This window comes from Cnephaeus nilssonii (assembly GCF_951640355.1).
Source record: "Cnephaeus nilssonii genome assembly, chromosome: 5".
NCBI classification, from domain to species: domain Eukaryota; kingdom Metazoa; phylum Chordata; class Mammalia; order Chiroptera; family Vespertilionidae; genus Cnephaeus; species Cnephaeus nilssonii.
The window spans coordinates 107,192,128-107,216,472 of record NC_137076.1 but is presented as its reverse complement, the minus strand read 5'-3'; the positions used below and the strand labels follow the sequence as shown (position 1 = coordinate 107,216,472).

Sequence of the window (24,345 nt, the reverse complement as noted above, 5' to 3'; positions counted from 1 at the left end):
CAGCGCCTCGTTGCCATGGCCACCTCCATCCCGGCACTCGGAGGGGCCGCCTGCCGGCTTCCTGGAAGCAGCCCTGGCGCTGGCTCCCCGGCCTTGCGGGCGGAGTTCCTGGCCTGGCAGCCTCCTGGCTGAGGCCGCGGAGGAACAAGGCCACAGTGTGAGCAGCGGAGCGGAAGGCACGCTGGCTGTCGCCCGGGTCCGGCCGAGGCTGGGAGAGCAGTGTGTCCCCCTGGTTTGCTGGGGCGCCCCGGGGTCACGCCCTCGGGCCTCCCGTGCGCACTCTGGCCCGTGGACCACGTGGCTGTTGTTGGACGTGGTGGGATGAGCTGGGGTGGGCCTGCGACCCTGAGACAGACACTTCCACCCGCGCTCACGCTGCCCGCGGTGGCCCCTCGAGGCGAGGTGTTCCCGGCTCTGACTAGGAGCCCTTTGCCTGCTGTCCTCTGGAACGTGTCAGGCCACACCGTCCTCCGTGTCCCCTCAGAGGACGCTCCTCCCCGATGCCGTGTGCAGCACACACATGGCTGCCCTGCCCGCAGCTCAGCGCGCTCCCTGGCGCCCACCTGTGTGATTCCCGCAGCTCTCAAGGCGTGCGGGCCGGAACGGTGTCCCCGGAGGGCTGGGCTGCTGTGCGTTTGTCTGTTCCTCTGTTAGACTTAGAACCGAGAGACTACGTATGTGTGCTCGTTATCCTGTTCACGAACAGCAGTTACTGTGCACGCCTCCTTCAGAAATGACTTCTGATGAAAAAACAGCTGTTCCCCAAACAAAAGTGTTTAGAAGGAGGTGTTCGCTTCCTGACGGTCTGTATGGCTGGCACCTTGTCACTGCGCTGTCCTGGGTAAGCGTGTGTGTGTGTGTGTGTATGTGTGTGTGTGTGTGTAGGGGGAATCCTGCCCGGGTAAGCGTGTGCAGGAAGGGGGGGAGTCCGGGGAGAGGGGGGAGCCCTGCTCTGGTAAGCGTGTGCGGGGAGAGGGGGGAGTCCCTCCCGGGTAAGCGTGTGCGGGAGAGGTGGGAGTCCTGCCCTGGTAAGCGTGTGCGGGAAGAGGGGGGAGTCCCGCCCGGGTAAGCATGTGCGGGGAGAGGGGGGAGTCCCTCCCGGGTAAGCGTGTGCGGGAGAGGGGGGAATCCCACTCTGGTAAGCGTGTGCGGGGAGAGGGGGGAATCCCGCTCTGGTAAGCGTGTGCGGGGAGAGGGGGGAATCACGCTCTGGTAAGCGTGTGCGGGGAGAGGGGGGAATCCCGCTCTGGTAAGCGTGTGCGGGGAGAGGGGGGAATCCCGCTCTGGTAAGCGTGTGCAGGGAGAGGGGGGTGTCCCGCCCGGGTAAGCGTGTGCGGGGAGAGGAGGGAGTCCCGCCCGGGTAAGCGTGTGCGGGGAGAGGGGGGAGTCCCGCCCGGGTAAGCGTGTGCGGGGAGAGGGGGGAATCCCGCTCTGGTAAGCGTGTGCAGGGAGAGGGGGGTGTCCCGCCCGGGTAAGCGTGTGCGGGGAGAGGAGGGAGTCCCGCCCGGGTAAGCGTGTGCGGAGAGAGGGGCGTCCCGCCTCGTGAGGAGATGGAGTGCCCAGCGAGGAGCACGCGTGCCTTTCGGGCCATGACGTCCCCTGTGATGCCTCCCCCACTGGACAGCTGGTCCTTGCCGGCCGCTGCGGGGTGGGCCTGGACGTCACCAGTGAGTGGCCCTGGGTGCCCCCTACAGGCCGTCGCTCTGTCTTGCGTTCCGAATACACTTTTACCCGAAGGGTCAGGCCTTTCGATGTAGTTTAAATTATAACTTGCTTTAGAAGCTGAATGACACTGTACAAGGAAGTGAGAAGTCACATCACGGCGTCATCGGCCTCGTTACATCTGTGTTCGGTCTGCGTGAGCTCGGTGCTCTGTGTGCCGGTCCTGGGTTATTTCAGGGGGACCATCCAGCCGTCGATCACTTGCTATTCCCCGTAGCCAGGTGGGGGGCGGCGGCCTCATCCTCTCCCAGCTGGTTCCCGGAGGACCCCCTGCTTTCCCTTCAGCCGCAGGTGTGGGGCCACGGGGGGGGGGGGGGGCATGGAGCCAGGCCAGTCCCTGGGTGTCAGTGACATGTGGTTTGCTGGGAAGGAGCTCGGCGGGGGTCTTTCAGGAAACCTCTGCGCACGGCGCCGCTCCGGTGAGCTCTCCTAGGCGGCTCTCACCGGCCTCCTCCCCCGGGGACCAAGCTGCGCGGCGGGCGGAGCTGACCTGTCTCCTCGGAAAAGGCTCTGCCTTCTGGACTCTCCCCGAACGGACAGGGAGACGCTGGGCGTGCTCCGTGCCGCCCCCGCCCCGCCCAGACCTGCCTGCTCCGGCTCACAGATGTTCTGGGTTTGGGGGCAGCATATCGGGCTGAAAAAGTGATTGTCCCGCTTCCCGTGGGAAGCCTGAGCCCCGTGCGTGTCAGCTGGCTGGTGGGCTGCTGGGGAGCCGAGCGAGCACGCGGTGAGCTGCGGGGAGGAGGCCCTGGGAGCCGTGCGTGGCTCAGGCTCAGGCTGCCGCATGGGGTGGCGGTCGTGAGGGCCTCCCCAGAAATGCTCCGGCTCCAGGCGGCTGATGCCGTCCAGGATCCTCCTCGGTGCGCTGGGAGCGATGCGGGAAGAGAGTCGGTGCAGACTAATCCCGAACCGATTCGGGAAGAACGTTCACGGGAGACCCGCCGGAGCTCAGGGCCGAGCAGCGGCCGGAGGCTGTGGGCGGAAAGCTGCCCCGAGCTGCCCCCCTCCGCCCCGGGGACAGGAGCGCCGTCCGCGTGGCAGGTAGCCCCCCCTCCCCGCAGCCGGGAACAGTGACTCACAGGCCGAACCCGAGGACGACATCGCTGCTGCCGCTGGCGCCCACCTCCCTCTGTCGGCTGCTCGCAGACCAGGCCGCGCAGAGCCCGCGGGTTCCGGCCGGGCCGCGCTCTCTCAGCATGGCACTTTCTCTGCAGATCGTGGGGGGCAGTTCCGGGCCTGCCCCCCGGCTTAGCCAGCAGGCCCCGTGGAGAGCCGAGAGCCCCGCGCGGTGGCAGGGTGCTGTCGGCGCGGCCGGGCCGGTCCGGGTTAGCCTGGGCGTATGTGGATGGACGGAAGAACCGAATTTCGTTTAGTTTGTCAGTTAATCTGGGTTTAAGTAGCCACGTGTGCTGCCGCCTGCGGTGCCCTTGAAGAGGGGCACGCGTGTGGGTCCTCGGCCATACATGAGGCCACCACCTCGGTTGACCCCGCCACCCCGGGCGTAAGTACTGCTGCTGCAGCGTCCTTCCCGGTGAGACTGCGCGGTCGGTCTGGCCTGGGCCCCGGCGGACCCACCAGGTGGAGTGAGTGGGCTGCGGGCCCAGGCGTGCGGGAGGCACTGTGCCGCTCTCTGGAGGCTTGTTGCTGGCGGGGCTGACCAGTCCTCGGCTGCTGCCGCTCCGGACGCAGGGCGGGGACTGCCCGGCCCGTGTTGCTCCGGAAGCCCGGGGACGGTCGGGCCTGGGAGAGTCCTGGGGTGGCAGGCGAGAGAAGGCACTGGCGGGCGGGGCCCTGGGCAGCCGGTTACAGCGTGTGGGTGTTGTGGCTGCGTGGGAGCCAGCCCACCCCCACCCCCCCACCCCCGCAGTGTTGCGTTTCTGTCCTTGCAAATCGATCCAGTCCTTTCTAAGCGTGTGTGCGTGCTGGTGTGCCTGCCGTCCCGCCCGCCGTCCGCAGGGACAGCTGTTCGCACCCGGGGGCCCTTGCCAGCGTGGCTGTCACTGTCCGTGCCTGTGGAGTGGTGTCTGCCCCCCGGGAAGCTGACGCCCGCGAGGACACCGTGGGCTCCGGAGCCAGCGCAGGGCCTGGCGCTTAGAAGACTGCGTGGCTGCGTGAGTGAGTGTTTTCCTGTCCAGCCTCTGGCGGCAGCTGTCCCGGTGGGACGTGCCAGCACCAGCATCTCGCTCACGGGGGTTCCAGGAGAGGCGTTTCTGTCGGTGTCGAAGGCACCTTTCACCTCCGCGTCAGGCCCCGGCAGGCACCAGCTGGTGACATCATCCCCCCCCCACCCTCCGTCCGCTTGCGCTCCAGGCTGCAGCGGCGTCTGCCTGCGCCGGGCCTGCGGCAGGGCCCAGGGGGGCAGTGCTGGTGGGCAGACCCCGAGGTAGAAGCTCTCACTCCGCTCATGTGCCAGCGGCCAGAGCTGGGTCCGGGCCACTCCAGGAGGGCCACGTGCCCAGGGAGAAGGGGGAACGTCTGGTGAGCAGCTTGCCCAGCTCGGCCATGTTTAGATCCAGTCAGCAAACCACCGTCTGTGAGCCAAATGGTGCCAGATTCTTGTTTTTATAAGTAAAGTTTTATTGGAACACAGCCATGTTTACATGCTGTTTGGCTGCTTCATTGAGACACACCATGTGGCATGAAAACCTAAAACATTTACAGAAACGGTGTGCACCCCCGATCTGTACCACCCCTTCTTTTCTGTCCACACGTTTGGCTGAGATTGGTCAAGGCCTTCGTCTTACGCCTTTTGTCTAGACGGAGCCCTGTGTGTCAAATGTGTTCTGTTTCGCCCTAGGTGGTTTACATGTCGATTTCGGGGTGGCTACATGAGGGGGTGTTCCCGTTTCTGAGGCTCAGTGCTCACAGGCGGGAGAGAGGGGCCGTGTGGGCTCACGCCTGTTTCGTTCCTTTTTTTGTTGTGATTTTTTGGGGGTCTGGGCTTTGTAATTCTAATTATTTTTTAAACTTTCCATTTTGAAAAAATTTTAAGCTTCTAAAAAAGTTGCAAGACGAGTACAAATCACTCCTGTGCTTCCTCGGGCCAGATCCCCGGCACCCAGCTTTCCGCACGGGGCCTGTGCTGTCTGTTACTCGCGGGGGGCAGCCTCCCGCGCCCCCTCCTCCTCCTGCAGCCGCTTCTAAGAGAGAGGACGTGTCCCCGTCCGCAGTCCCTTCACGGCACCGGGACAGCTCCCGCCGCTGCCGTGCTCCCGCCTGCCCCGCGGCCCAGGTCTGCCCGTCACCCACAGCATCCTGGGCACGGCCGCCGCCGGCCCGCTCCCACCCCGGCTCCTGACCCGCGCAGCCCTCGGCCTCCCGTTGTCTGGACTGGCCCGGCACTCTCCAGAGACAGCAGCGTCGTTTTACCGGTCTCTCAACGTGGACGCGCCTCATTTGACAGAATCCTGGTGACGTCCAGGGAGCGCGTCGGACTGGACCTGGAAGGGGCGTCCCTGGGCCTCAGCTGTCGTCGGGCACAAACGGCTGTGTGTGTTCTAGGCCAGCGGTCGGCAAACGGCGGCTCGCAAGCCACATGCGGCTCTTTGGCTCCTTGAGTGTGGCTCGGCGTTAGAACCACTTCTTCAAAATAGACTCGCCCAGGCCGAAAGCCGACTTCTGCGCATGGGCCACGAAGTTTCAGTCGCGCTGTACGTGCGCGCCCGCACGTGGTATTTTGTGGAAGAGCCACACTCAAGGGGCCAAAGAGCCGCATGTGGCTCGCGAGCCGCGGTTTGCTGACCACTGTCTAGGCCGCGCTCCCCGCACATGGAGGCGGCTTTGTCTCTTGCTTCCCTGGCCGCGCGTTGCCGAGAGCCGCCTGGTGACACGGGCAGCGCCGGCTCCTTTCTGCTCCCGGCCGGACCGGGAGGGCTGCCGAGGCATCAGCGCAGACGGCCTAAGAGCCGCTTTCTTTAGCGGCCTCCCGGAGCCTCTCGGGGTCCCTGGGGCTCCCCTCCCGCCGGCGCGTGGTTGCTGTGGGAGCCGGCAGTGCGTGTTCGGGCGGGACCGGGCTCCCTCCTGCAGCCCTGGGACCTGCCAGTGCGCTTGGCACGCCGTGGGCGCCCTGTGAATTGCTGCAAAATGAATGAACCAGCGGAGGGGACAGATCTGACTGCGAAAGCAATCCGCCTCCAGCCGGTGCCCTGAGCGCTGCCTCGTCGTCGGGAGCCGGGTGCGCTGCCCGCCGGGTGGTCAGGAGAAGCGGACACACTGCGCGTGGGGTGTCACAGCGCCCGCCTCAGGGCTGGCGCACAGATGGACTCGCCAGCGCCCGCGTCGCCATCACCGCCGCCATGGGGCTTGGCGGAGAGGCCGCGGTGCCCCACCGCACCTGAGTGGGAGGGAAGCCGAGTCGGCGTGGAGGCTCTCGGTGCCCGGAGCTGATGCCCCGGGGCGCAGGCCTGATCACCGCCGGGGCCGGCGGGTCGTGGCGCATTGGCAGGGGCAGGCGTGGCATCGCCTGGACCCCGGCTCTGAAGGTGGTGGTCAGAGCGGAGAGTGGGTTGTTTCCTGTGTTTCTCGGAGCTGCTTCTCCCGAGAACGGGAAGACGACCCCGGTGTCGCCTGGGACCGGGTCGGCCTGCAGGCGCGAGGCCTGGCGGGAGCCGGCGGCCCTGGCGGGACGGGGATGCGGCCTGTGCCCCGGGAGCTGGGAGCGGGAGATGGACGCGCAGCGCTGGGCACAGAGCTCAGGAGCGTTTCGAGGCTGACGAGGTCCGGAAAAGCTCAGCGGGTGACGGGGCGTATGTTACCCACGAAGACGTGGCCGCCGCGTTCGGTGTGCCGTGTTTGAGCCTTTCTGAAGGAGCACGCTCTGCCGATGCCGCTCTCTCCTGGGCCCCCCACCCGGCTCCTCGCCGCGTCCAGAGGCAGCGGCCCCCGCTTCCTGCCTCTGCTTCCACGCAGGCGTCCGCGAGGCCGCGTCGTCCACTTGGTGGTGGGGTGCGGTTTACATAAAGGGTGTGGCGTCACAGTCTCCGTCACGCTGCGTGTATTCCCGCTTCTCCGGGAAGATCGTGGGCCCCATCACAGTCACCGACTGTCTTCACTTCCCCGTGCAGCCGTTCCACCCGCCCCGTCCTAACCCCGCGCTTCCCCGGCGCCGCGGGCCTGGCTGGCTCCGCACGCTGTGCACACGGGGTCCCGGGTGCCGCGTCTGCCCGCGTGCCCGCCGGCCTTTGTGGGCCTGGAGGGGAAGTGGGCGGCGGTTGTCAGAACGCGGACCTGACCCAGGCCTCTGAGGAGCAGCAGGCGCTCTCCCCGCAGTGCGGGCGCCCTCCCTGCGTGCGGGGCCCATCTCGGCTGTCTGGGTCCAGCCCCCCCTCTGTGTGCACACCTGCCCGGGCCCGGGCCTCGCCACGCCTGCAGCCGGGCGTGAGGGAGACGCGTTCTGAGATTCTTACCTGCCGGTGTGCTGCTAACCTAGAGGATTGGACCGTGGTCCGACATTGGGGATCTGATGCTTGTGTTTGTTTTTCCTTTGTCTTTTGTTGTGTGTGTGTGTGTTTGTTTTAATCCTTCCCCGGGGACATTTCTCCCATTGATTACTAGAGAGCGGGAGGAAGGGAGGGAGGGGGAGAGAGAGAGAGAGAGAGAGAGAGAGAGGGAGAGAGAGAGGGAGAGAGAGAGAGAAACATTGAAGTGAGAGACACATCAGTTGGTTCCCTCTCCACACGCCCTTACCGGGGTGGGAACCTGCACCAGGTACGCGCCCTTGACCGGGAAGTGACTCCGTGACCCTTTGGTGTGGACTGACGCTCTAACCACTGAGCAATCTGGTCAGGGCTGTTTTTACTTTTCCTAATCAATAATTTTATCAAATTTTATTATAACTTCTTGTAGCCTTCATCTTTTAACAATTTTCAGAATAGTAATTTCATTTTGTCTATTGTCTTCTGAGAAGCCAGGGAGGTATGATGTGTTTTTAACAAGATAAATTTTAAAATGGGTAAAATTTTAAGTCAGTAACTTTTTAAAAATATTTTTTTTATTTATTTCAGAGAGGAAGGGAGAGGGAGAGAGAGAAACATCAATGATGAGAGAGAACCATCGATCGGCTGCCTCCTGCACGCCCCACACTGGGGATCCAACCTGCAACTGGGGCACGTGCCCTGCCTGGGAATCGAACCCTGACCTCCTGGTTCATAGGTCGACTCGCAACCACGGAGCCACGCTGGCCGGCAAAGTCAGTAGCTTTTAAAGGAGTGGAGGGCCATCTCGTTGGGGAAGTCGTCTATGCAAAATGGCTTTTTCCAGCAGAGCCAGGTCTCTGACGTGCGATTGCCGCGAGCCGGGCGTCCTGAGTTCTGAGCCGTATCGGGGAGCTTGTCTGATGAGCTCAGTCTCTAGTTTTCAAAAAATTAAAATTCTTCAGTGTCATTTGTTTCTGGAGGAGCCAGTTTTTAAGAGAAAGCAAAAAAAAGAAAAGCACACTTTCGCCCTTCTGGTATATTTCTGTGCAACCGTTGTTACTTCACGCTTTTAGATATGACACGTGCGAGTCCCAGCAGGGGCACCGCGCAGCGGCCTCCTGGCTCTCCTGGCGCCGCCCCGGCTCCCCGCGCTGGCCCCGTGTCTGCGACGCCCTCTCCTTGGGAAGGAACCTCTCCTCCCGTCCCCCCTTCACGTGGGCCCGCATCCGGGGGGCTGGGTCACATACTGCCGTGCCCCAGTGGGGCTTCTCGTGGGGAGGGGTCAGGTGGAGCGTGTCAGAGGCCCCCGCGCACCTGGCTGGAGGGGGCTCAGGGCGGAGCGCAGTCAGGGTGGTCAGGCGGCCTGGACGCCCCTCCCACACCCCTCCATCGCCCCCCCACACTCCTCCATCGCCCCCCCACACTCCTCCATCGCCCCCCCACACTCCTCCATCGCCCCCCCACACTCCTCCATCGCCCCCCCACACCCCTCCATCGCCCCCCCACACCCCTCCATCGCCCCCCCCACACCCCTCCATCGCCCCCCCCACACTCCTCCATCGCCCCCCCCACACCCCTCCATCGCCCCTCCACACCCCTCCATCGCCCCCCCACACTCCTCCATCGCCCCCCCACACTCCTCCATCGCCCCCCACACACCCCTCCATCGCCCCCCCCCACACCCCTCCATCGCCCCTCCACACCCCTCCATCGCCCCCCCACACCCCTCCATCGCCCCCCCACACCCCTCCATCGCCCCCCACACCCCTCCATCGCCCCCCCACACTCCTCCATCGCCCCCCCACACCCCTCCATCGCCCCCCCACACCCCTCCATCGCCCCCCACACCCCTCCATCGCCCCCCCCACACCCCTCCATCGCCCCCCCCACACCCCTCCATCGCCCCTCCACACCCCTCCATCGCCCCCCCACACCCCTCCATCGCCCCCCCACACTCCTCCATCGCCCCCCCACACCCCTCCATCGCCCCTCCACACCCCTCCATCGCCCCCCCACACCCCTCCATCGCCCCCACACACCCCTCCATCGCCCCCCCCACACCCCTCCATCGCCCCTCCACACCCCTCCATCGCCCCCCCACACCCCTCCATCGCCCCCCCACACCCCTCCATCGCCCCCCCACACCCCTCCATCGCCCCCCCACACCCCTCCATCGCAGAGCCTCTCAGCGCGTGGTTTTTACAGGATCCACAAGTAATTGTATTGAAACCGAACAAACAACACAGCAGCCCGTGACGAAGTCTCACGAGGAAGTAACTCGGCCGCTTCACACCGTGAGCTCTGCTCCCGTGTCTTCCGTGGGTGAGGCTGGACCCCGGTCCGTGGTGGAGCATCGACGCCCTGTGAGGCCAGGACAGGCCCCGTGGTGGGGACGGGTCAGCCTCGGGGAAGGAGTGGCATGGCTGTGGTGTGTGCCGGCCTGCCGGTGTGTCGTGTTTGTGTCAGGCGCACGGCGCTGTGAGCCTCGGGGGGCGCCGTGGGAATGTCGGAGCGGCTGGCTTGTGTGTACCTCAGAGGAAACGGTCCTGATGGAGGGGCCGGGGAGGGGCCGGCCGACAGTGCGGTTCGCACGACAGTTAACCCGTCAGTGTCCCACCGCAGGCCTCTCGGCTGCTCTGAACGCACCCACGCGGGGTGTGCACAGCGAGGGCTTCGCCGGCCACAGGCCACGGACTGACTTCCTCCCCGGCCGGGGCTGTGCTGGGAGCGGCTGTCCCAGGGCCACCCCCTCTGGTGTGGTGTGGGTGCCTGCTCGCGGAGGGCGCTCACGCTCCCGTCCTCCGGTTCTGATGAGTGGACGGCGGGCATGGGGGTGGCCATGGGCCGGCGGGCTTGGCTGAGGGCCCTCCCCACCCCCGCCCGGCCCTGCGGCCTGGCCCTGGGCTCTGCGCCGAGGCCTGCGTCTCAGCCCAGGAGAGGCCTTAGCGTGCCTCGCGCTGCCCTGCGGCTGCTTCCAGGGCAGGAGGTCTGAGTGAGTCCTTGCTTGGCAGCCGCCCGGCGGCCGGGGTTCTCCCAGCCTCCCCGGGCACTGGCCGCACTTCCGACCGGGCCCGCGGGTTCCTCCCCGGGCACTGGCCGCACTTCCGACCGGGCCCGCGGCTTCCCGCCGCGCTGCTGTGGGGGGGACTAGCCTGAAGGTCAGTCCCAGTGAGCAAGACCCCCCTTGGGAGAGGCCTTGACTCTCCAGTCACCTTCCAGGTGATGTGGGACTTGATGTGGCAGAACGAGCGCCACGGGTACCCCAGTGTGATAGAGGGGGATCCCGGTGTGATAGAGGGGGACCCCGGTGTGATAGAGGGGGACCCCTGTGTGATAGAGGGGGACCCCGGTGTGATAGAGGGGGACCCCGGTGTGATAGAGGGGGACCCCGGTGTGATAGAGGGGGACCCCGGTGTGATAGAGGGGGAACCCGGTATGATAGAGGGGGACCCCGGTGTGATAGAGGGGGACCCCTGTGTGATAGAGGGGGACCCGGTGTGATAGAGGGGGACCCCGGTGTGATAGAGGGGGACCCCGGTGTGATGGACGAGGACCCCGGTGTGATAGAGGGGGACCCCGGTGTGATAGAGGGGGACCCCGGTGTGATAGAGGGGGACCCCGGTGTGATACGGGGACCCAGGTGTGATAGAGGGGGACCCCAGTGTGATAGAGGGGGACCCCGGTGTGATGGACAAGGACCCGGTGTGATAGAGGGGGACCCTGGTGTGATGGACGAGGACCCCAGTTTGATAGAGGGGGACCCCGGTGTGATGGACGAGGACCCCGGTGTGATAGAGGGGGACCCTGGTGTGATGGACGAGGACCCCAGTGTGATAGAGGGGGACCCCGGTGTGATGGACGAGGACCCCGGTGTGATAGAGGGGGACCCTGGTGTGATGGACGAGGACCCAGTGTGATGGACGGGGACCCCGGTGTGATGGACGGGGACCCAGTGTGATAGAGGGGGGCCCCGGTGTGATGGACGGGGACCCAGTGTGATAGAGGGGGGCCCCGGTGTAATGGACGGGGACCCAGTGTGATGGACGGGGGCCCCAGTGTGATGGACGGGCTGATAAAGACGGCCGCTCGCCCTGGGTGGCATGAGCTTCAGCACGTGGTGAGCTGGGAGAGGCTTCCTCCGCCTGTCTCTGTGGTTAAGCCCCAGCAGGAGTGAAGCTGAGAGGGGGTCCCCGCCCCGTCTCCCAGCTGTGGCTTCGCCCTCTCGGGGAGTTGGGGTGAGGGGTGAGGGCTGGGCAGTGAGCCCTCTCGGGGAGAGGCCAGTGGGAAACACTGCCCCGGCTACCCTGGCACCGTATTCACGTGCTCACGGCCTCCAGCGCCGCCCCCCCCAGGGGAGACGAGCTGCCGCCTGGTGCGCCAGGACCCTGACTCCCTCGTCTCGCCTGGCCGGCAGCAGCGAGGACGGTGCGGGCCACTTGCTCCTCGCCGGGCGGCCCTGTCTTCCCGACAAACCGCCATTGGTTTTCCTTCCTGGGCCTGGAGGTGCCCGGTGCCTGCGCGGTGGCGGACAGGCCGGACAGGCCGGACCGGCCAGCGGAGGCCTGACCAGACGGCACCCCGTGCGCCACTGCGACCTCCCCCTCGAACACGGGCTCCTGCCGACCCGCACCGTGTGGCGTGCTAGGCAGCAGAGGGACCGTTTCAGAATTAACTTTGGTGAAATCGTCAACTAATTTCCCACAATAGAGTTTAATTCCCGTGACAGAAAAATTCAAATAGCGTATCGTCCTTCGGTGCGGGCATCAGGGCAGTGAGGTTCCCGTGGCACCTGGAGCTGCCCCCCCCACCCCCCCCCGCCGTCCTGACTGCTCACCCGCCGGCGAGGGGGCGGCGGTGTCCGCATCGCAGCCGAGGACGGGACGGGCGCCGGCAATGACTTGAGGCCGCGTTGCGTGGTGGTCAGTGGGCGCGGCAGCGGTGCTCGTGGTTTTCTGTGCCGACTTTTAAAGTGCTGTCTTCGTGTTCTCACCTGAGGAGCTAGGTCAGGCCCGTGGTGGTGGGGAGCCGGTCCCTGTCCGTTAGCCACAGGGGCTTCGCGCCCGGAGGGTGGGCTCCGGTCACAGACGGGGCGGCTCCAGCCACGCAGACGTCCAGGCCGGGCCCGTGCGATGTGTCGGGGGTCAGTCACGGGGCGGGGTGCGCAGGGACGAGGTGCCGTGCCCTCGGGGAGGAGGACTCGGAGCTCGGCTCGCACACGAGGCGGACTGAGCGTCACAGGAACCGAGGTCGGGAATGGGCAGGGCGCCAGGCAGCCGTGACCCGGTGCCAGGGGGCCAGTGCCGAGGGCGAGAGGAAGGATGGGGAGATGGTCCGAAACCAGGCGGCACCGGTGCCGGCTCATCGGCTCCCGTCCATCTGCCCTTCCCAAACCCGAGGGGCGTGAGGGCCGGCGCCGCGCCGATGGCCAGCTGCGTCCCGCTCGCTGTGCCGCCCCTCCCTGCCTCAGAAACGGGCTCCTCCTCGTGGAAGCGCTGCGTCGGTCTGTGGTCTGTCGGTCCGTCGGTCCGTCGGTCTGTCGGGGAGGAGCTGAACGGGAGGCGGCCCACTCCCTGAGCAGCGGGGGTCGCTGCCCAAGGGAATGCAGAGGCGACGCCATGACCTACCATCCGGGAACCAGCGTCTCCAAGCGGCGGCTGGACCTGGCTGCCCCACCTTCCCTGGCGGGAGCACTCGGGTGCACAAAGCCCGCTGCTCGGCACCGACCTCCTGCCACGTGGAAGTGGCCGCGCCTGTCTGACCTGCTGTGTGCCGCCTGGCCTCCACGCACGGTCTCTGTCCGCCCACTGCTGCCCGGCTCCACATGCGCCGCCCCGTCCGCTCACGGTCTCTGTCCTCACTGCTGCCCGGCTCCGAATGCGCCCGCCCCGTCCGCTCACGGTCTCTGTCCTCACTGCTGCCTGGCTCCACATGTGCCCGCCCCGTCCGCTCACACTCTCTGTCCTCACTGCTGCCCGGCTCCGCGCCCGCCCCGTCCACGCATGGTCTCTGTCCTCACTGCTGCCTGGCTCCACGCGCCCGTCCGTCCGTTTGCGCTGACCAGTGCGCAGGGCTGTGACGGGGCTGAGGCCGCCGCTGACTCATCCCCGCGCTGGTAGTTCCACTTGTCGGGAGGGGCGTTTATTTTTAAATTGTGCTCAGAACTGCGAGCAGGATTTTATTTTAAAGTTATGGCTGAAGGGGCAATAGGTCTATGGGCAAGCCCACTCCGGGCCCTTCGCTGGTAGCCGCCACCTGTGAGGTGGCTCCTCCGGTGAGCTGCTTGTCCAGTCCCTTCCTGCCGCTAGTTTGCTGGCCACTTAAGTTCTACGTAATCGACGGCGACAGCTCAGCACGGTTGGCAGCCGCAGAGTGAGCGTACGCTAGAGGAGACGGGCCGTCTGTGGTGACGGCAGCTCTGTGTGCGGCCTGGGCGAGGCCCTGCTGGGCGGAGGGCGGGGACCAGGGCCGGTGGCCTGCCCTTTGACCTCTCGCTCACCTCGAGGGCGCTGGCGAGTCTCCGTGTGTGAGTGCTGGCACGGGCTCCCGTCCTGTCTCTTCCCGTGGGCGGGGCTCTGCCCTCTCTGGGCGGTGGGTGCCTGCGAGCCGCTGGGACGTGGTCTGAGGAGCGGGCTCTTCCTGGTGGTTTGCTCCCTAAGGCGCAGCCTCACGTTCTGGGTTAAATGTCTTCTGGGGAAGTGTAGCTCCCCACATTTCAGAGCTCAAAGGGGTGAGGGCGACCGTCTGTTCCTGCCGTCGGCCGGTCCCCCAGGCAGCCACGTGCGTCTCGTACGGGAAGCGCATCAATGAAATGACCCGCCAGCTCCCTCTCCTCGGGGCAGGGTGAGCCACAGGAAACATGGCTTCCGTGGGGTGGAGGCTGGCGTGGCCGGCCGAGCTCCCGGCTTCCTCTGGTGCGGGAACCACGCTGGGGCTGCCATTTGCCGCCGGGCCGGGTTCACTCCCGGAGAGAGCCTGAACGTGCTTGCCTCGGCGGGCGGCGGGCTGCGGGCGCCTGGCAGGTGCGAGGCCTCCACGGGCGCAGGTGCAGGGGCGGGGGCGGCCTCCCCTGGGAGCCTGACGGAGCCGAGCCCAGCCGAGCGGGCGCAGAGGGTGCGGGGAGACTGGCTGCGGGGCTGACGGGACGCACGGGGTCTTGCTGGTGGCTGTGCAGCCCCGAGACCGGGCGCGGCCTGACCGCTGACGCAGGCCCCGCAGCGCCCGCAGCGTTCCTCCCCGCGGCCCCTCAGCGCTGCTCGGTCAAGTGGGAAAGCAGCGCAGGAAGCAGCTGGGGGGCCCTCCCCTGGGCCTGTCGCCGGGGGCCTGGGACAGAGGGCCCAGGTGCCTCTCGGCAGAGGTGTGGGAACCGCGGTCCTCATTCCCAGAGGGACGACGGCAGCGGCGTCCACCGGGTCAGACTCAGAGCTGAGACAGCCCAGCCCGGCCGGCCTGGCCCAGGGCGAGACGAGGACGGGAGCCGCGTGTCCCTCCCCGGCCCGGGCCCCGGTCCGCGGCGCACCCGCTGCGAGGGCTCCTCCGGCCGTGCGGGGCCGCCTCCCGCTGGCAGGCTCGGGGCTGCCTCCAGAGGCCGCTCGTCGCTCACCTGGGATTCGCCTGGAATTTATGTGTCGTTCCGAGCTCGTGGCTTGATTTTTTATTTTATTTATTTATTTACTTTTAAATATATTGTTATTGATTTCATAGAGGAAGGGAGAGGGAGAGAGAGATAGAAACATCAATGATGAGAGAGAGTCACTGATCGGCTTCCTCCTGCACGCCCCCTACTGGGGCTCGAGCCCGCAACCCGGGCATGTGCCCTTGACCGGAATCGAACCTGGGACCCTTCAGTCCGCAGGCCGGCGCTCTATCCACTGAGCCACACCGGCCAGGACATGGCTTGATTTTTTAAAAATGAAAGTTAATGCTGGCTGCTGGCTGTGTGGGTGTTTGCAGTGAAGCGCCTTCCGGGCGAAGGGCGGGTGAGCACTGTGATGGGGGCACCGGCTCCGAGCGCCGGGGTCCTGGCCCACATCTGACCCACCGCCTGCCGGGCTGGCAGCCGCTTCCTCTCCGGGAACCTGCATCTTCACCTATAAAAGGAAGCACTTCCTCCTGAGCGGCCCTGGGCCGGGGTATTTTTAGCTGCAGCAAGCAGTCCGCTCCCGGGCACGGCTGGCATTCCTCCGTGCGAGGACCGACCGCGGCCTCGAGTCGGGGCGGCTGAGCCGTGAGCTCGCGTTCAGGCCGAGCCGGACAGCCCGGCTGCTGTGTGGGCGCAGTACTGCCGCCTTCTGGCCGCTGGTCCTGACGAGTGTCTGCAGACCCGGTCACGTGGGGGCCGGCCGTGAGCTTCCGCGTCCTCCCCGGGCTACTCCAGTTTTCAGATGGAGGCGGTCCCTGCTGCGGCTCCCCTGGCCGCCTGCAGCTCCTGATTGGGGGTCATCGCAGGTTCCCGGGAGAGGCCCGTACCCTTCACCCGCTCCCTCACTGGGACACCTCAGTGACTGGGGCACCGTCCAAACCAGGAAACGGCGTGTGTGTGGCTGTCCGCGACCACACGTGCAGACCTGCGTCACCGCCACCGCTGCACCCCTGCCCACCCGCCGCCCGCAGCTCCGTGACTGTCGTCCTGAGCACGTTCCGTACGTGGACCGACGTTCCTCTCGAGTTGGCTCTTTCAGACTCCGCATCCCGCCGCCTCCAGCTGCCGAGCGAGCGAGCGAGCGAGCGCTGTCCGCCGGCGGGGCTCCCACCCGGCTCCGCCTTCCCGCTGAGGGACGCGTGGCTGGCTCCGCTTCGGGCTGTTCCACGTGAAGCTGCTGCGACCGTCACGTCCGTGTTCTGCGTGGACACGTGTTGTCCCTTCTCTGGGACACGCGCCGGGGGACAGTGGCTGAGCCGTATCAGGGCCCACGTGCCGCTGAGGAAACTGCCGTGTCCATTCCCGCCCAGCGCACGAGGATCCGTCCCCACGTCCTCCCGGCACCTGGCCGTCCTGACAGGGCCGCAGCCTCGGTGGCATCCGTGGGGATGGGCGACACGGTGTCTTCTCGTGTGCGAGTGCGTGTCCTTTGCTGATTGGCCTGAGTGCTCTTCGCTGTGGAGTTCTGAGTTCTTTCCATGCTCCCGCGTGTGGTTTGGCGTGACTCCCCCGTAGCGGGTCGGCGGCCTCGCGGCCTCCTGGTGAAACGCGGATGAGCCCTCTGCTGGCCTTCCTGGTGGCCCTGCCTCGGGTCCTGAGGACCCCCCGCCCGCTCCCAGCCCGACGGGGCTGTTCTCACCTTCTCTCTGGCCGCCGGGACGGTGTTGTCTTCAGTTTCCAAAGCGGGGGTGGGGGGGGGTGTCTCGGGGCTCATCCTCGGGCCTCCCTCACCTCCCGCAGGTGCCTTTGTTGCCAGACCTGGGACGTGGCAGCGAGTCCTTCCTGAGCAGTTCTCACCCCTCACTCCAGTCTCCGGGGCCGCAGAGTGACAGGCACGGCGGGCCCACGGGGAGCCTCCACTCCTCACGTGCCGGGTCTCGTCCTGCTCATCGGGCGTGGCGGGCGCTGTGCAGCCCGGCCAGGGGTTCGGACACGCGTGCTGCGTGGTGGCTGGCGCTGCTCTCCTGTGTCTGAGATCTCCCCCGTTCCTGTAGCACGGCTGGTCATGTTCCCAGGACATGCAAGTGCGATGTTGGAAGCCCTTGGGTCTGATTTAAATCCTGACACGGCCTGGTGGGCGGGGAGGGGACCCCCAGCGCTTCCTGGTGGCCGCCAGGTGCTGGCCCAGGCCGGCCGAGGACCCCGCGCCGGCCGTGCCCTGTCCTCCGTGGGGAAGGCCCTGGGGGCACGCTGCACTCGGGGGCTTGTCTGTGCCACGGGCCATGGCGCACTCTCGGGCCCGAGGGTGCGGCCTGGAACCTCCGGCCTCCCGGTCCGAGCCGGCCCCTCCCCCACTGAGTGACTGTGCTTCCTGAGGGCGGACGGACAGGTCCCAGACGGCCTCACACTGCGCTTCCCCGCATGGAATGGCGGCATGTTTCTCCTTAGAGGCCGTGAACGGCTCTGGGATGGTTTTTGTTTGTTTGTTTTTGCCTCGTTGCCATCTCCATTGCTAAGAGCGTTCCCCGTTCAGAGAACCCCGCGCTGTGAGTGCCCGGGCTCGCACCGCGGCTGTGCGGCAGGCTGTCCCGCTCTGGTCCTGGCTGTCACAGCGGGCCCGGGCCCTGGGCGGGAGGCAGCGCTCGAGCGGGTGGAAACCCCAGCCGTCTCCCGTGGCCCCTGTGGCCTGGGGCCTCTGGCGGTGGTGACCACAGCGCGTGGCCTGAGTGGGAGAGACGGTCGGGCAGGCCCTCGGTGTCCAGTGAAGGGCAGTTTCCATTTCAGAACTGGGCTGAATTCGGTGTAAATGCAGCTCTTTACCTGCAGGAGCAGGACCGCGTGGCGCCTCCGGGGCGGGGTGAGCTGGCTGTGAGCAGAGGGGCCACCTGAGCCCCCAAGGCCGTGCCCTGCCCGTGCCCTCCTCTCCCTGCCCGTCCTGGCCCACCGGCCCCGGCGGGAGAGGAGACGAGGCTGAGCCGGGGCAGGTGGGGGTGCCTGGGTGACGGACGGCACCTCTGTTGCTGCCTGAAGCCAGACCCCAAGGAGACGGCTGAGCTTCCCGTCCTTCCTCGCGCTCCCGCCCGTGGCCACCAGCGTCTGTTGTTCTGGAAGCTCCGGAGGATGTGCCCAGATGCTCGTTTTAGCCGGTGTCCGTGCCGGTCGGTGTTCCTCAGCCCGAGGGGCCTGCGAGTGGGTTTTCCCTGGAGCCGTGGCCGGAGCACGTCTGGAGGCCCCAGGCTGGGCGTGGGCAGGCGTGGTGCCCTGGCCGCACGGGCAGCGCCCGCTCCTCACACCAGCTGAGGGCGGCGCCGGCTGTTCGCGCTGCTGCCCGAGTGGAGCCGGCTCCGTCGCAGCTCCGCTTTCTCTTTCGCTCTTGGGCGGTGCGGCGAGCTCTGACCTGCCCGCTGTGAGCTGGTGAGCTGGTGGCCGGGCTCCTGGCAAACGCTTTCTCAGGCTCCGTCACTGTGGTCACTCCCTGGGCCTCTCGCAGGAGGTGCCAGTCGTGCCAGGAGGCGGGCCGGGCGCCACGCGTGGCCTCAGGTGGCCTGGGTGGAGGAGAGCCCACGGCCAGGGGAGGGTGGGGCCTGCACAGCGGGGCAGTCTGGCCCTGACTGTCTCAATCAGACCAGGGCCAGGACAGGCAGACACCCAGCACTGCAGACCACTCCAGTCCCCTCGCGACACCCAGACCCACGGCAGCCTTGCCAGGGACCCGACACCCTGCCGGCCCTGCAGGGGGACTGTGCCCAGCCCCCTGGCCAGCGGGTGGGGCTGGCCCCGACGGCTCCTTTTCACGTGGCCTCTAAGCGCCGTGGGGACTTGAGCAGCCAGAGCACGGCTCCCGCTCTGTGGGATGGTGACGGCGCTCTCCTTGCCCCCGAACGCCCTCCGATCCTCGCCTGCTTGATTCTGCTCAGCGCGGCGAAGGCGTGTTCTCGCATCCTTGCCGGTGAGGCTGGATGGGAAACGTCTGCGAACGTCTCTGTTTGGAGGCTGCACAGAGCCTCACTCCGCGTTGCTACAGCGTGTTATGCCGTGTGGAGAATTCTCTCGTTCTGCCTTGTACCCACACATCACTCTATGTGCGTGTACCTCCTGGTACACGGAAGAGTGCACAGGCACGCGTGTGCTGTATGTGCAGGGAACACCATGACCTAACTCCCTGCATGGGGTGAGTCGGGCAATCAAAGAGGGCTCCCTGGAGGAGGAGGCCTTGGGAGCCAAATCTTGAAGAATGTCCGCCCTGTGGGACAAGGCCGTGTCTTGTACTTAGTGACCATCAAGCCCAATGAGCAGGTGACGTTGTGACTGGGCCACATTGTGAGGTCTGTGGGTTAGGCCACCCGGGGTTTTTAAAGTAGTTTCTTTTTTATATATATTTCTTATTGATTTCAGAGAGGAAGGGAGAGGGAGAGAGAGAATCATTGATCAGCTGCCTCCTGCACGCCCCCTACTGGGGATGGAGCCTGCAACCCAGGCGTGTGCCCTTGACCGGAATCGAACCCTGGACCCTTCAGTCTGCAGGCTGACTCTATCCACTGAGCCACACCGGCCAGGGCTTAAAGTAGTTTCTTTAAATCAGTGTCGAGGGAGAAGGCGAAAGAGAACTGGACGTGCTGTGTGCACACGAGTCAGCGCTGTCCCGTGTCAGTCCATTTAAACTGTTCCGGCCAGCGGGCTGTAGCGTGTCGCAGCCATCGCCACACTGGCCTGAGCCCGTGTGTCAGCCCTGAGAGAAACGCACGCCCAGCGGCAGTCACTGCCGTCCCAGCCCCGCCCAGCGGTGCAGCCACCCGCCCGTCTCTGCTCAGGCCAGGCTTCTGTGGCCGTCGCGGGGCTGGCCCACGGGTCCAGCTCGCCTGCCCGGAGCCTCCCTGCAGCAGGTGGGCGCCGAGTGGCCGGTCCAGGGAGAGCGTGGCGCACCCTCGGGGAGCAGCTTTAACGGCAAGCTCGCTCACTGACCCAGCGAGGGCCGGGACCAGCTGCAGACGGTGAGGGAGCGCACTGGGCGGACGCCAGCACCCGGCCACACCCGCTTAAAGGTACGTCGCTTCCTGGCGCTTTCTCCTCCGCGGGTGTCCTGCGCGGTGGCTTTGGGGAGTGAGTCAGGAGACGCCGTGGAGCAGCTTTGCAGGGAGTCGTGTGAAAGGCTTACCGTTCAGCCCGAGTTGGAAACGTCCCCGCAGGCGGGAAGGTGTCTGCTGACAGTCACTGGTGCCCGTGGGTGCCGCTGTGCGCTCAGTCCTCCGCCTTCGCTGGGCCTGGGAGGCCTCGGAGGCGCTCTCCGCTGCTCGGAGCGCCCCTTTGGTTAGCAAGCCGTTCGGTGGGGGAGGGACAGGCTCAGAGGCCCGGCCAGGCCACACGCTCGGGCTGGAACCGGTGTTCAGATCCCCAGGCGAGAGCTTCCCTGGGGACCGGGCACCAGCCCTCGCCTTCACCTACACCGTCTGCAACGACTCGCGTCTGCCTGTGCCGCTCATAGCCGAAGCGCGTCCCCTTCTGGGTGACCGGGTGGCCTGGTCACTCCGCACAGACCTTCGCGGCGCACGGCGAGGCTGCGGTGCGCCCTGGCCGGCAGGCAGGCGCCGGGGCGTGTTCGTTCCTCTGTAGCAGCCAGAGGAAGAGACAGGCAAAGGCCATGGGAACTGTCCTCAGGTGTTTGTCGCTGTCGTCGCCTTCATGTCTCACGCTGTGGGACGTGTGCGTGTGCGTGTGCGTGCGTGTGGAGAAGGTGGAGGACGGCAGTGTGGCTTTAGCCGCGGCTTAAAGGAGAAGCAGGCAGGAGGGTTCCAGAGCCCTGGTGTGCAGGGTCAGCAGTGCCACGCCGAAGCAGCGGGCGCGTCAGAGCCTTTGTCCCGCTTTGGTTTGGAACTGGAAACGCAGGGCCTGTGGGTCGGCGGCGTCCGGGGCCCCTGCCGGCCCGGCACCCCTTTGGGACCACGTGCAGCCTGTGCTCGGTCTCCGGGAGGATCGGCACCGGCCGGGCGAGCCCGTGGGATCCCGGCTCTCCCTGCGACGGGCGAGGCGGCACGCAGAGCAGGTGCCCGTCCCCGAGTCACAGCGTGGGAGTGGGTCTCCGGGGCGGCTCTCGTGGTCTTGGAACCCGGGCGACCGTTCTAAGTCTTGTTTCGTAAAAACGGTTGTTTCACAAAGTGCGAAGGGGACTGGCGTGGGGGCCGTCGGCCGTGTCCGCGGGGCCGGGCTGGCGTGCTGCTCGGGCTGCTGAGGTGGGAGCAGCAGGCGTGCGGAGCGGCTGCTGGCCCGGCCCATGCCGAGACGGAGAGCCGCGGCCCTGCCGGTGCTGCTGGCCCGGCCCATGCCATGACGGAGAGCCGCGGCCCTGCCGGTGCTCGTGGCTGAGGTGGGCGCTCGTGTGCGTGCTTCCTCGGCCTGCCTGTCACAGGAGCCGCTTCCGCGCAGCCGCTCGGGCTGGTCGCCGTCGGGGCGGCCGCTTCGCCGGGGTTCCCTGTGTCACCACGCCGTGCCCCAGCAGCTCGTGGGCAGCGCGTCAGCCTGGACGTGAGGGGCTGCTGGGGATGGCGTCACCGGTGCTGGGCTCTTCTGTCTCCTGTTCCCGGCACAGAGGAGCCGTGATGTCAGCACAGGAAGTGCCCGACGGAGGCTGTGCCCGCAGGGCAGGCGCAGGGCTCGCTCCTCGTCTGCTCCGAGCTGACGCCGCTCTCCCTGTCCGCAGGTGCACCTTCCGCTTCCCCAGCACGGCCATCAAGATCCAGTTCACGGCGCTCTACCACCAGGAGGAGGCCCCCGCCTCGCCGCTGCGGCCGCTCTACCCCCAGATCTCCCCTCTGAGGATCCACATTCCGGAGCCGGACCTCCGGAGCCTGGTCAGCCCCATCCCCTCCCCGACCGGCACCATCAGGTGAGCACTCAGCCCGGAGCTCCCGGCTCCTCTCCAGGCCGGGGCCCGGGCGCCAGGGGTGCTGAAGGGGAGAGTGGGCGGGCGTGCGGCGTCTGCGTGTTCGCTGCGCAGCTGGAGATGCACGGGGAGGCGTTTTGAGGCTGTGGGAGCATCTGGGGACCTGGCTCCTGGCACACGTCTCTGGAGAATTCTCTCACAAAGCAGAGTCCCGCCCAGCTCGTCACGCTGCCAGTCTGAAACGTCAGGGCCTTCTAAAGCACCGGCTTTTTTAAGACGAGAGCAGTTTAACACAGTGTGTGAGTCCCCATCTGCCTTCGGGCAGTTCCAGAGGGCACCTGCCACCAGAGGTCGGTGTGCAGGGGGCGGCACCTGACAGCCCTGGTCCTCCCGTCTCCACGGCCACCCGCGCCGCCTTCCCCTGTGGCCAGAAGTGTTTGCGGGTCAGGCTTCATACATTTTCAGATCGTTTTCTGCTTCACTGAGGACGTTTTAAAACGGCATGGTTTTCTTTCCTTCACTGCATGTCTGTGTGCGCGTGCATGCGTGTGCGTGCGTGCATGTGTGTGCGTGCATGTGTGGGTGCGTGCATGCGTGTGTGTGCATGCATGTCTGTGTGCGCGCGTGCGTGCGTGCGTGTGGCCCTGAAGCCCCGACACGCGCACTTGGCGATTCGCCTCCCCCGGCCCCAGGCGTCTCCGCAGGACTGTGCGTCCGGGCGCAGTGTCAGCCCCGGGGAGGCACACGCAGCTCTGCCAGGGCCTCGGACCCCAGGCACCGCTGCGAGCCACAGGCGCTGTGCTGGCGGCTGGCCTGCCTCCCTGTGCACCAGGCTCACCACGACCCCGGTGGCCGTTTCCTCCCGGGCCAGCTTCCCCTTTGGAACCACGTGCGGCTTCATCTCTGTGATGATCCCCGTGTCGCTGGCGCCTTTGTTTTCCACCCGAGACGTGTTGGTCGCACGTTGGGAGCCGCTCACATTGAGTTGCTGGAGTCGGTTCCGCAGAGCCCGTGAGGAGGTGTGTCCTGCTCCTGCAGAGAGAGTTCAGGGCAGCTGCAAATGGCCCCCCGCTCAAGTCCGGGGCCTGGCCCAGGGGCGGGCGGCTGGGGCGGGGGGCAGGCCCCTCGGCCCTGGGCCTGTGTCTGTCCTCAGTGCCGCCCACTGTGCTGCTCCGCGTGGCCAGCACCGACCAAAGCCTCGGCGCTGACCCTGCAGCGGCCTCTGCTCGAGCGTTTCACTTGCCCGCGTGGCTCTGCTCCGAGGCCGGACTGAGCTGCGTCCTGTGTCCACACGTGGAACCCGAGTTTCGAGTGAGGGCCCCACCGGAGCCCAGGGTTAGATTGTGCTGTGAAAGCGCTCCTGCCTTTACCCGCGTGTGGAGCCCACGGGTAGAACTGAGTGTAGTGCAGAGAGGCAGCCCCGGGGAAACAGTCTGCAGCTCCTCAGAGTGTTCCACAGAGTGTTGCCGTCCGTCCCAGCCGCTCACTGCGCCCAAGGTCGCATGGAAGCGCGCACGCCGGGCTCGGCAGGAGGTTCATGAGCGTGCACGCCGGGCTCGGCAGGGAGGTTCCTGTGTGTGCACACCGGGCTCGGCAGGAGGTTCCTGTGTGTACACGCCGGGCTCGGCAGTGAGGTTCCTGTGTGTGCATGCCGGGCTCGGCGGGGAGGTTCCTGTGTGTGCACGCCGGGCTCGGCAGGGAGGTTCCTGTGTGTGCACGCCGGGCTCGGCGGGGAGGTTCCTGTGTGTGCACGCCGGGCTCGGCAGGGAGGTTCCTGTGTGTGCACGCCGGGCTCGGCAGGAGGTTCCTGTGTGTGCACGCCGGGCTCGGCAAGGAGGTTCATGAGCGCGCACGCCGGGCTCGGCAGGGAGGTGCATGAGCACCAAAGCGGAGAGAGCTCAGGTCCACCAGCCGCTGAGTGGACACGTGGGATGTGGCTGTCCTTCCGTGGACACGGTTCGGACGGAGGCGTGTGCAGTGTGGGCCTCGACAGCGGTGTGCCATGTGCAGGGCCGGCACAAGCCACAGCCCGCCGCTGTGGGCAGCGAGCAGAGCAGGCAGAGGTGCAGGGACAGGAAGCAGGGAGCGGCCGCGGCTGGGTGGTTGCAGGGCCTTTCTTCCCGGCGAGGAAGCGTCTGGAGTTAGACGGCTGTGGTGGTCACACAACGCGCAGCTGCATGGCCAGCGCGCTCGGAATGTGTGAGGCTGTGCAGCTGCCTGAGGCTGATGGGAGACGCCGTCCTGACCCTTCACCCAGCAGCACCAGCGCTGCGAGGGCCCGTGACGGCGTGGTGTGCTCCACGCGCCAGGGCAACCGCAGCGGCGGCCCCACCCCGACCCCCAGCCTCCCCCTGACCCCAGCCTCACCCCAACCCCAGCCTCACCCCGACCCCCAGCCTCTGCCTGACCCAGCCTCTCCCCGACCCCAGCCTCACCCCGACCCCAGCCTCACCCTGGACCGCATTATTAACAACTAGAGGCCCAGTGCATGAAATTTGTGCACTAGTAGGGTCCCTAGGCCTGGCCGGCAATCAGGGCTGATCAGGGCCTTCCTTCCCTGGCTGCCAGCTGCTGGCTGGGGCCTTTCTTTGTTCTGCACCGGCCCCTGGTGGTCAGCGCACGTCATAGTGAGCAATCGGTCTCCCGGTTGAACTCCTGTGGGGACAATTTGCATATTGGGCTTTTATATGTATAGATGAGTTCATAATCTGCCAAATGTCTGGGTTTGTACCTGGAGAGCTTCGTGATGTAAA

General features: G+C 66.4%; 1 protein-coding gene across 2 annotated transcripts in view; it reads left to right on the top strand.

The window, feature by feature from the left end:
* FOXK1 (forkhead box K1) overlaps window positions 1-24,345 on the top strand; it is a 42,805-nt gene that overhangs the window by 5,261 nt on the left and 13,199 nt on the right. For both annotated transcript variants that reach the window (XM_079770567.1, XM_079770568.1), the window contains exon 2: window positions 21,410-21,595. In XM_079770567.1, coding sequence (XP_079626693.1) covers window positions 21,410-21,595 — 186 coding nt within the window. The remainder of the gene's footprint in view (window positions 1-21,409; window positions 21,596-24,345) is intronic.